Below are 12,403 nucleotides of genomic sequence, written 5' to 3' on the forward strand. Positions count from 1 at the left end.
TGATGCTGAGGGTATTAGACTAGGAAATGAGACACTTAAAGTAGTAGATGAGTTTCGCTATTTGGGGAGCAAAATAACTGATGATGGTCGATGTAGAGAGGATGTGAAATATAAACTGCCGATGACAAGGAAAGCGTTTACGAAGAAGAGAAATTTGTTAACATCGAATATAGATTTAAGTGTGAGGAAGTCTTTTCTGAAAGTATTTGTATGGAGTGTAGCCACGTATGGATGTGAAACATGGCCGATAAACAGTTTAGGCAAGAAGATAATGCTGAAAGTTGGATGGGTAGTCCACGTAAGTAATGAGGAGGTACTGAATAGAACGAGGGAGAAGAGGAATTTGTGTCACAACTTAAGTAGAAGAAGGGATCGGTTGATAGGACACGTTCTGAGGCATCAATGGATTACGAATGTAGTATTGGAGGGAGGCGTGGAGGGCAAAAATCATAGAGGGAGACGCAGAGATGAATACACTAAGCAGATTCAGAGAGGTAAAGGTTGGATTAGTTATTCGGATAGTAAGAGGCTTGCACAGGATACAGTAGCATGGAGAGCTACAGCAAACCAGTCTTTGGACTGTAAACCACAACAACAGTATAGGGACATACACCTCTTTTAGCCTTTCCGCACTGCTGTCAACACGACTCGAAGTGATGGCGCCAAGCGCAAGTTTGCGGAGTACACTGTGAAGCTTATACGTGGCAGGCTGCTGTGGCACTAATGCCCCAGCGTGAGACCACATCAGCGCCGCGGCACACAGATGGAACTCGGCGAGCCTTGCAGAAGAGCGACAGCTGAGCAGCCCTGGCGGCCCCTCCTGCTCGTCTCTTCCCTTCTCCTCTGCCGCGAATTTGGACGGCGGGCGGGGTTTGTGAGGAAGCGGATTACGCCGCAGGCGCCGTGTCGTATTGTCCACGGCGAGCATTGTGGCCGTAATCCCCGCGGCGCGCCACGCCGCACCCAGCCGTCGGGTTTCGCACCTCTGCCATCGGGTTTCGCACCTCTGCCGTTCTGGGCTTGCTACAAGCGTATGTGTATCGCCCGCACACCGACTTACCTTCCAGTTTCGTCTTCTCAGAGCATTTGGTCCATTAAACGCAGCCTCTGGCCCTATCGTCCCCCGTAGCAAGTTCGACTGCAGACTGACCGCTTCGTCACCACGACGACCACACGAGCGTGTTTTCACGCAGAGTTTCAGCAGTAAGTGGCGTCCAAAATAGCGACTGCCAGTTCTTTGATGGAACTGCATGAAGTGTGTCCGGAAAGAGGAGTTGTGTGTATTCAGAGTCACTTGTGGACGAAAGCACTGGGAAAGATACGTTGGAAGGCCTTTGTGCAAATGATCAGGGTGTCAACAAGAAATTTCCCTAGTTTTCAAACGCAATTAAAAAACGACTATCTGCCGAGTGCGCCTACCCCGATTAAAAGTTAACCGTGCCTAATTTGACATTTAACATTGTTCAACTCAAAATTCTGGTGCACCGACCTCGATCAGAGTTATATAAAAGGGAGTTGGCCGCCGTTAAATTTGACTGTGGCTCACCCTCGGTTTTCGCGAGATGATCGGAATTCATAAGTCTACGGTATTAAGATGGTGATGCTTTTCGATGTAGTGAGACAGACTCAAGGCATCGTATACTGTATTCTACGCGTAAGATGAGCCCAGGACGTTCATTAATTTATGAGTGAAACAAGGAGTGGAATTAAACTGCGCCTCCACAAGTGATTAAGGTGCTTGTTTTTCTGTAATAAGCGAACCATACGACAATCGGATTTTTATATTTTGTATATGTATGTTACGTCAAGTTCAAATTCAAATATACCTCTCCCAAGGCAGTACGACGCAACACCCAAGAACTACCGAGATAACAGAGTTCTAAGTTTTCCGACCACGTTTAATATGCTGAAATAAGGTAGAACGATTCAGGCAAGCAGTGTGAGTCCTTGGTAGAGAGCTTTCTTGCTCCGTGGAAGTGTGTGTTAGGGCTGGGTTCGATTCTAGCTGGGTAGATGTTCTATGAGCTTTGGAATAAATTGTAAAATACAAAAAGATAGAAAATTAATTCGTAATTTTTTAAATGTTCAATCTTGATTAACAATCTTCTTAAAAAACGGTAACTAAGAATTTTTGTTTACTATGAAAACCAGATTTTTGTATACATATATAGTTAAAAACAAGAAGACGCGCATTATTCAAAAAAATAACAATTATATTTGTTAGTCAGCACATACGTGATGGATTTTATATTTAAATGACGTAATTATTTGAATTTAACGCAAAGAAGACCAAAATGAAACACTATCATTTCTTCTTTTATACTGCAGCCGTCAGTTCTTTTATTTTTGAGACCTGGTGCATTCGCACCGACCCGTTAGAGAAGTATACCCATTTCATACTTCCAAAAATTTGGTGTTCTTCTTTTGTTTTGTTCTAGTGGGCAGGTATAAAGACACTTCTGGTTGTTGACAGCATGCAACAATGACGTCACTCACCAGCGACTGTCTAGAAAACACACACATAGGCGATCCGCGCGGTTTATGGCATGGCGTGACTCAAAAACAATTGTACAAAAAATTAAAACAGTTTCACAGGGGCTCCCCCTGAAATTTTCTACAACCCCTGGTTCTGTGAGTTTATCCAGGTCCCATCTCCTTAAATTCCCACGTTTTTGTAGTTTCTTCAGTTTTAATCTACAGTTCATAACCAATAGTTGTGGTCAGAGTCCACATCTGCCACTGGAAATGTCTTATAATTTAAAACCTGGTTCCTAAATCTCTGTCTTACCATTATATAATCTATATGATACCTTCTAGTATCTCCAGGCTTCTTCCATGTATACAACCTTCATGATTCTTGAACCTAGTGTTCGCTATGATTAAGTTAAGCTCTATGTAAAATTCTACCAGGCAGCTTCCTCTTTCATTTCTTACCCCATTCCATATTCACCTACTACGATTTCTTCCCTTCCTTTTCCTACTATCGAATTCCAGTCACCCATGACTATTAAATTTTCGTCTCCCTTCACTATCTGAATAATTTCTTTTATCTCATCACACATTTCATCAATCTCTTCGTCATCTGCAGAGCTAGTTGGCATATAAACTTGTACCACTGTGGTAAGCGTGGGCTTAGTGTCTATCTTGGCCACAATAATGCGTTCACTATACTGTTTGTAGGAGCTTACTCGCATTCTTATTTTTTATTCATTATTAAACCTACTCCTGCGTTACCCCTATTTGATTTTGTATTTATAACCCTGTATTCATCTGACCAGAAGTCTTGTTCCTGCTGCCACCGAACTTCGCTAATTCTCACTATATCTGACTTAAACCTATCCATTTCCCTTTTTAAATTTTCTAACCTACCTGTCCGATTAAGGGATCTGACATTCCACCCTCCGCTCCGTAAAACGCTAGTTTTCTTTCTCCTGATAACGACGTCGTCCTGAGTAGTCCCCGCCAGGAATTCCGAATGGGGGACTATTTTACCTCCGGAATATTTTACCCAAGAGGACGCTCAATATTAGTTAGCTCAGTATTAGTAATATTAGCGATGAAGCTCAATACTGAATTAGTGGTGAAACTGCAAGTCGTTTCGCTTGAGTGCTTGAGCAATTTTAACTTTGTAAGCGTGCAAGTGCAGTCGTTTTTGAAGTGCCTTACAAAATGTTAAGCAAGGGGTGTTTAGCTCTCGTGATGCTAGGCGAACTGACTTTGATGAGCTTCTTTGAAAGGTCGCTCTGACCTCCACTGCCATTTCATCAGTTGCGTGTTTGTTGCCAGAATTTGGTCGTCTCTCTACACTCGCAGTATCTGAACCAAGACAATAGGAATCGTTCAGAAAAAAGTCTCCACAACTTTTTGATATGCGTTACACGATTCACAGGTATCCATGTCTTACAGTTTAAATTGTATTCGAAAATGAGAAAGATTTCATGTTGACACGCTCTATTTCTAGGAGAGTTCAGATAGTGGAGGAAGCATGTTCTTCCCATACATGAACTTCATGTTCTGCTGATAGTCTTCATGATAAATGTTATGGTGGGGAACAGTTCAGTTCAAAGGCGGAAACGACTATGTGCTGACCACTGTCAGGTTTGCAATTTTGTTGTGGCCATAAGTTCTGTTCGTCACTTTGTTTCAGACGTAGGGAGTGGTCAACACCTATCTGTTGCAAGGTTAACGCTGAAAATTGAGGTGGTTCTGCGTCCTATGGTAGGGGCGCCTGTATTGGACTTACCTATTGGCGGAAATCTTCGTATAAAGGGAGATCACAAAGAATCAACACTGTAGTTCAGTTCTAATGTAAGTTCTACGTTTGAGCATATGTAGCTCACAATTGGTTTACCTCTTACTTTAGCAACAGACAGCAAAAGGTCATTACTCACACTGTTGATAATGGCTGTGATATGGGATACGGTCAAGTGGGGGGGTGCCCCAGGGATCAGTGTTGGGGCTACTCCTGTTCCTTATTTATTTAAATGATATTTCCTCTAGTATTACGAGTAACTCTAAAATATTTCTGTTTGCTGATGACACTAGCTTAGTAGTAAATGATGTTGTGTGCAAGACTGGTTCGGTTTCAAACAGTGCTGTACATGACCTAAGTTCATGGCTTCTAGAAAGTAAACTAACCCTACATCACAGTAAGACTCAGTTTTTACAGTTTCTAACACAATTCAACAAAACCTTACTTTTAATTGCACATAATGGGCATATGATTAGGGAACTGAACAGTTCAAATTTCTAGGTGTTCAGATAGACAATAAGCTGTCGTGAAAATCCCACGTTCAGGATCTTGTTCAGAGACTTAATGCAGCCATTTTTACTATTCGAACGGTATCTGAAATGGGTGATCGTTAGACACGAAAATTAGTTTACTTCGCTTATTTTCATTCGCTTATGTCGTATGGTATCATATTTTGGGGTAACTCTTCCCAATCTAAAAGGATTTTTGACTCGGAAACGGGCGGTTCGGGCAGTAAGTGGTGTAAGTTCATGGGTCTGGGTATTTTGACATTGGCCTCTCAATATACATATTCCTTACTATCATTTCTTGTTAACAATATTAGCTTATTGCCAAGAATAAGCAGCTTTCACTCCGTTAATAGGCCTACTCCGCAGAAATCAAACCCGCATTTGGATCGCACTTCCTTAACTCTTGTGCAGAAAGGTGTACAGTATACTGCTGTATCCATTTTCAATAAGCTACCACTCGAATTCAAAAATCTTAGCAGTAATCCACGCGCTTTCAAATCTCAACTGAAGAGTTTCTTCATGGGTCACTCCTTCTATTCTGTCGAGGAGTTCCTTGAAAAATTAAGCTGATTGTTGTTGTATTGCTGCGATTATTTAAACTTATGGACTGACTTTTTTCGGGTTCATAAACATTTATTTTTATTTGTTGTTACTTTTATGTTGTAATTTCATGTACTGATGCGTTCCATGACCTCGGAGATTCGCTCCTCAATTTGGTCCTACGAAACTTGACGTATAACTAAATAAATAAGTAAATAAATACAAAAAGTATGTAGATGATGCAGGGGGACTGCACAAAACATTCGAGTCTTACCAGAGTTGTAGGTCTATTACTGTCAGATTTAACTGTGACGAGACGAGAAGCGAAAATGCGAAGTCCTACATCACTGGTCGGAAATACAGTCGTAACTACGGCGCGCGTAATTCTACTTCCATTTATGTTTTCGATGGGATCCGCCTTGAGCGAAACACAGTTTTCTTTTCTTCTTTCTCAAGGCGGGTCTCATGCAAAAACAAATTTATTTACAAACAAACGCGAGTGGAAGAGCTTCAACCTCAAAATTAATTCTACTTCTGTGCAAAGAATGCTATTGGCCTAAAAGAGGTGGTTTCCCAAAAAATTATCGCATAAAATATCAGTGAATGGTCAAATGTGATTAGAAGAAGGGATCGTTTGGTAGGACGAGTTCTGAGACGTCAAGGGATCACCAATTTAGTATTAGAGGAAAGTGAGGAGGGGGGGGGGGGCATCATTAAGGGAAACTGAGAGATGAATACAGTAAGCAGTTTGAGTCGAGAAGGATGTAGGTTGCAGTAGTTATTCAGAGATGAAAAGGCTCGCACAGGATAGTGTGACATGGAGAGCTGCATCAAGCCAGTCTTTGGACTGACGACCACAACGGCACAGCTAGTTCACTTGTGAAAAATTAGTTATAAATTTTAACGGTAGTATCATTTACGATTTACCCTCTTGATGCTTCTAGAGAAGCAACAGTAATGGGCTCATGATAGCACAATGCAGAAAATGCACTTGTGGCTTCTTCCATTGCAGAAAATGTAGCGTCGCCGTGTGTATTACTGGAACATAGTAATTCAACTTCTTGCAGCCTGGTTCTTAAATAGGAACTAAACTATGCCGGTGGTGAACAAACTATCCCATTAAAAAATAATTCCTCTAATAGAATGTTCGACACAATGAATTCGATAAATTGCAGAATACCCTAGCTAGTGATAAACTTGATCATCTAAGAATTTTACTAAATGCTTTGTGAAAGTATAAATAGCTGCCTCATTTGAGCACCCCTTTTGTAATTCAAACTGTGATTGACTAGGCATTTCATTAGTAAATAGACAGATGTTAATCCTTGAGCGCATTACCCTCTCAGAAATATTGAAAACTGTGTATCCAGCCTGTAGCTTTTTGTAGCTTTTGAGTTCTCTTTCTTATAGAGAGACCTCATCATATCAAATTAATCTGTCTGAGAAAATACCCTTAACTAACGATTTATCGCACATGTGATTAAGAACATGAATATTACAAGGCCACTGCCTATTAGTGTCTTCCAGGTATCAGCAACACCATACGAATTTTTACTTTTTTAGGTCATGATAACTTTCCTTATTTCGGATATGGAGTGTGACAAATTTATATTTCAATAAATTTCCTCTGTGTTGCTTCCTCAGACCACTCTCTCTTTTGAATTTATCGTATGCCTTTTTCTGACCTACGTTTAGAAAGTAATTACTAAAAATATACGGCACGCACATTTTATAATGCTCCCTTTATCTTTAATCGAAATAGTTCCATGTTTTGTTTCTTCTTCCAAAGTCTCTCTTTTGATTTTATTGGGTGATTTGACAATTTCTGCCAAATCTAATCTTTGCACGTACCGTGGGTCTACAGATGGAGGTTACATCAGTGATAGGACAGGAAGTATCATTACTCGTCAACTAAATTTACCAAAAATCACTATAAAGTATATGTTCACAAACAAAATACGCTAAACGTGATTTCTCATCATGCCTTTAATGGAGTTTAGTACATCTTAACAGGCACAAATGACACCAACCGTCCGCAGCTCGTGGTCGTGCGGTAAGCGTTCTCGCTCCCCACGCCCGGGTTACCGGGTTCGATTCACAGTGGGGTCAGGGATTTTCTCTGCCTCGTGATGACTAGGTGTTGTGTGATGTCCTTAGGTTAGTTAAGTTTAAGTAGTTCTAAGTTCTAGGGGACTGATGACCATAGATGTTAAGTCCCATAGTGCTCAGAGCCATTTGAACCATTTTTTTGACAGCAACGCCCTCTGTGCAGACCAGCAAATCTATTTTTTTTACAGGTATCTCATATCTAGAGCAGGCGGGCTTTGACCAGTCCTCACTACAAATCAACAGTAAAGCTTTAAAGGTGGAAATGGTAGGTCGATTACGGATGCAGAAAATAAGACGACAAGATGGAGATAGTACTTAAAGAAATTTCGTAATTTCAGTTTACCGTAGTTTGCCCAAATCACAAATAACGGAATGTTTCCGTCGAAAAGGACACGGCCGATATCCTTTCCCAATCCGGTCTTGTACTCAGTCCGTAATGATCTGATCGTCGACTGGACGTTAAAAGTAACCTACCTTCCTTCTTCGAGCACCATCACACTACTTTTTATTTACAACTTCGCGCCTTCTTGCTGCTACACGGTGTTCCGTCTCTCGTGTTGCAGGCACAACGACTTGCCGCACAACCTGCGCCTGCTTACGCATAACCAGCTGAGCGCCGTGGACTTCCGCAGGAACCTGCGCACCGACGCCGTCTGGAACTGCTCGACCTGCTTCACCGACATACCGCGCCTGCGGGCGGGCTTCGTCGGAGCACAGGTCAGTCATACCGTCTCCTCGCGTCCTCTGTTCCACTTGTTACTGTTTGTCAAACTAAGCAGCGACGTGCAGAATGAGTTGCGAGATAGGCCCACGCCGAAAGAGAAGGCACAGAGGGGGCCCAAAAACTGGCCAAAAAACAATACGTTTTAAGAAGTAACCGGGACAGATACAAGAATCCTCCTACCCCTCGTATTGCCATTTTATACTTCCAAGAAGAAACCCTACCCTCACCTCGCGGGTGTTAAACGCCGTCGACACAGTGTCATTTCGTCTAATTAGCATCATAAACAAGCATATAATAGCAAACAGACTTCTGCTATTGTGTAAGTATGCAGGCTTTCGCGGCCGTTGTCACTGAAGTTAAATTCTTCCGGGTTATTAGGCCGCATCATTTTTCCTCTAAAATGATCGACGTTTCGACCCCTCTGCTGGGATCTTCATCAGGATCTTCTGGTGTCCACTACTGCTAGAACACTGTCAGAGACGAGTGTCGCGTCCTCTTGTAAAGGGGGAGTTTTCAAGCGTTCGTGTTGGAGAAGTGATGGTATTGGTCATATTACAAATGTATCGTCCACATAGCGGAACCAGCAAGAAGGCTTCAAAGGAGCAAAACTTAACGCTTGTTGCTCAAAATGTTCCATAAACACATCAGCTGCAACTGGCAAAATGGGTGAGCCCATAGCAAGGCCGTCAGCCTATTCATAGAATTCACCATTGTATTTTAAATAGCTCGAACGAAGACATAGTTCAATTAAATCACAAACATCAGGAGCAACATTCTCTCTTATGATCTCCATTGTACCTGATACTGGGACGTTAGTAAATAACGATGTCACATCGAAGCTAACAAAAATGTCACCTGCGGATATCTTCAGTTTGCTTACAATTTCTAAAAAATGTTCCGAATGTTTTATAAAAGTATTTGTTTTACCAATTAGATGTCTGTTTGCTAGATAAATGACGTGCTAAAAAATAAGTCGGCGAGTTAATCCCACTGACTATATGCCTCAAAGGAACCGATTCCTTATGTATTTTCGGTAGTCCGTACATTCTGGTCGAGATAGGTATTCGAGGTGTTAGATTCTTTGTAGTAGAGCTGTCCAGTCTGGAGTCTGATATCAGGTTTTTCACTTTCCGAACGATTCTGTTCGTCGGATCGCTTTTTAACTTGCGATACACAGGATCAGCTAGTAGTTGTTTCATCTTCCTGTCATAATCCACAGCGTCCAAAACAACAGTAGCATTCCCCTTATCCGATTTTGTTACAACGATGCTTTGGTTTCTCATGAGTTCAATAAGAGATTTCCTTTCCTGCGATGATATGTTGCTTTTCGGAGGTTTCGATTTCCGTAGAACTCTCGACACATCTTGTCTTACTTCTTCGGCCTGCACCTTCGGAAGACGAAACAAGGATGCTTCGACGGCACTTACGACTGATGCGCATTTTTCACTGGCGGCAACTCTCACCCCAGGACTGGGATAAAGTGGACAGAATAACATTTGATCATTCAACAAGGTTTTCGGATTTCAGTGCTCTGGAACAAAAAGAGAAGTTCGAGAAGCTAGCGGTTAAAGTTCAGAGGGAAGACGCTACTGTGGATCCGAAGCGAGTATATACATTTGTTATGTGACCAATACTATCACTTCTCAAACACGAACACGTGAAAACTCCCCCTTTATAAGAGGACGCGACACTCGTCCTGACAGTGTTCTAGCAGTAGTGGACACTAGAAGATCCTGAGGAAGATCCCAGCAGAGAGGTCGAAACGTCGATCACTTTAGAGGAAAAATGACGCGGCCTAATAACCCAGAAGATTTTAACTTCTGGTATTTTGTTTGTATTGGTCTCGGATTGTTCACCCGGGTGCTGTCGTTCACGTAACACGGTATTTCGACAGCGTACCGTGTCGTCATCTTCATGTGGTAGCTGTAGGATGAGCATCTTCGCTACATCGCACGTCCTTTACACTCTTTATATCTCCCCACACTTTCCTCGCTACCCGGCCGCACCTGCGTCGGCTGCAGCGGTGGGGGGACGCTGTCGCCGAATGTTGGGCGCAAAGTCGTCTTCCTCAGTACTTCCGCCACCCCTGTCGGTTGCGGATGACGCTGCCGGCAGATTTTAGCACTGCTGCTATATAATTGATATTTCCGTTTTTTATCCGGTTATCAGTAAAAATAAAAAATAAAAAACATTATAACCTCTAACATTCTGCGTGGTATTTTGACTAAAGTTCAGTCTTGATCACACCATTTACGTTTCAATGATATAGGTAACCGGTTTCGATTATTTTTACATAACCATCATCAGACCCATGGCTCCCTTAGGATGGTAGGCGGAGCTCTCCTCAGCTGCTAAGAACTGATCTACGTAGCAGTGAGGAGAGCTCCGCCTACCATCCTAAGGGAGCCATGGGTCTGATGATGGTTATGTAAAAATAACCGAAACCGGTTACCTATATCATTGAAACATAAATGGTGTGATCAAGACTGAACTTTAGTCAAAATATAATAATCTATTGATCACTGTATTCCAAAAATGTTTGCCAAAATTCTGCGTGGTGTCTGTTTGTTCTAAGTCGTGTCTCCCTACCACTTTCGCGCAACGACGCTCTGAACGTGTTTTTTAGGGAATTGACTAGTTTGAACCTGGGACCTGTTGCTGGTAAGGAGACGCCAGACCACACATGACATGTAGAGTTCAGAAGAGTTCAGTGAGACTAGCGATGGTACAATCAAATACTTAATGATTTCAGCGTCAGCTCCACTGCACTCCCTGTAAAAGAATCTTAATACTAACTAAATTTAGTGGAAGGGGTCCAAGGCTTTCCTATTTTTAGTTAGCTGGTAAAATAACGTCGAAAAAGCAGTTAAGTTTACCATTGGAAATTTTATTCAACTCACAAAACATTGTTTATAAATTGCACTATTGATAAAAGGAAATATTTTAGTACAGGGTGATAAAAACCAACTGCGTTCAACAGAAATGTGAACGAATATTCCCTGAATGGGTTTCCAAGTTCTACAATGGATCGAAGGATGACCTATGCCATATCACATCTATAATCTACGTTTAAATTAAGTTTCACAAAAGAGAAAACTATCAAAATGGTCTACAGTGACCCTCAATTATCTTAAATTACTTATTTAACTTGTCGTAAATTACAGTGGCTGATGTGGCTTCTCAATATTATATAACAGAAAAATCATCGCGTTTCAGATTTTAACTTCACGTAGCAAATGTGAATACCGTGAGCTTTAATTGACGATCGACACTAGTATTACGTAAAAAGGGGATGTAACAGATGAGACTTCTGCAGTTCTGAGTGAAGCCTTATGCGCTCAAAAACGCGGCATCGCGTGCGTTCAATACCTTGTCGGTGTTTAGGCAGCGTCAGGGGGCGGCGGGCAGCACAGCTCCACGCACCTTGCTGTCTCGGAAGCAACTCCCTCCTAACTTCTCCTTACTACAATTTACCGAAGTTGGTTTAAAAAAAGCTATCTGGCTGAGTTTTCAACTGACCAATCAGGGTCTCAATGTTAACCTTAAGCTCTGCCTACAAAACTTCTGTCTATCCAATGAGAAACGTTATGCTTTTCGTGGTGGGGCAATGTTTTTTAATGTTTGCAACGTAACAGAGACGTGAAAAAGTCTCACGCTAAAATTTGCAGCTGGTGTGGCCATTTTAGTGTTATCGTAAGATCTATACTGTTCTTCTGGAGGGCTCTATCTTTTAACATTGGCTGATGGTGGTTTTGGCGGTCGGCTGGCGACGTGGGTGTCCGTCCCTTATCGTAGGGCCTCCTAGCCTACACGATTCTGCTCTCGGCTTCTGTTCTCGTTTCTCCCCTCAGAACTGCGTCTGTTTCACGGTGGGAAGGTATGACATGCATTTAGGCGTCCGTGTGTTAGTCTGTGGTATTCCATTTGCTCACTCGTTGATCGCATTACTTTGATTAATTTAATGTCACGATTTATTCGGAGCTATGTGACGTACTGCCGGATTTGCTATTATGTCAGGGTTTTCATGGAAGGTGTTGGATTTGCCTGACACCTTACAAACCGAGACATAACAAATACTAAAAAATACCGGTTATTCAGGACTAAAATACTGTTATCGGCTTTAACCGGTCGATGTTCCCCTCCCTGATTTGACTCCCAACATTTTTGTTCCTCTTGATAATATCCTTAAGGTGGTTGAGCCCGCTTGGCCGACTTTTTTCATCTGATATTGCACGGGCCTTCTGGAATAGTATCAGCACCCCTTTAGGA

At 42.1% G+C, this 12,403-nt stretch overlaps 1 protein-coding gene across 1 annotated transcript in view; it reads left to right on the forward strand.

Moving 5' to 3' along the window:
* The window catches only part of LOC124619856 (dipeptidase 1-like), a 539,272-nt gene that overhangs the window by 286,299 nt on the left and 240,570 nt on the right, over positions 1-12,403 (forward strand). Inside the window, exon 3 of the mRNA XM_047146468.1 lies at positions 7,974-8,127. Coding sequence (XP_047002424.1) covers positions 7,974-8,127 — 154 coding nt within the window. The remainder of the gene's footprint in view (positions 1-7,973; positions 8,128-12,403) is intronic.

The sequence above is a fragment of the Schistocerca americana genome, chromosome 6 (genome assembly GCF_021461395.2).
Source record: "Schistocerca americana isolate TAMUIC-IGC-003095 chromosome 6, iqSchAmer2.1, whole genome shotgun sequence".
Lineage (NCBI taxonomy): Eukaryota > Metazoa > Arthropoda > Insecta > Orthoptera > Acrididae > Schistocerca > Schistocerca americana.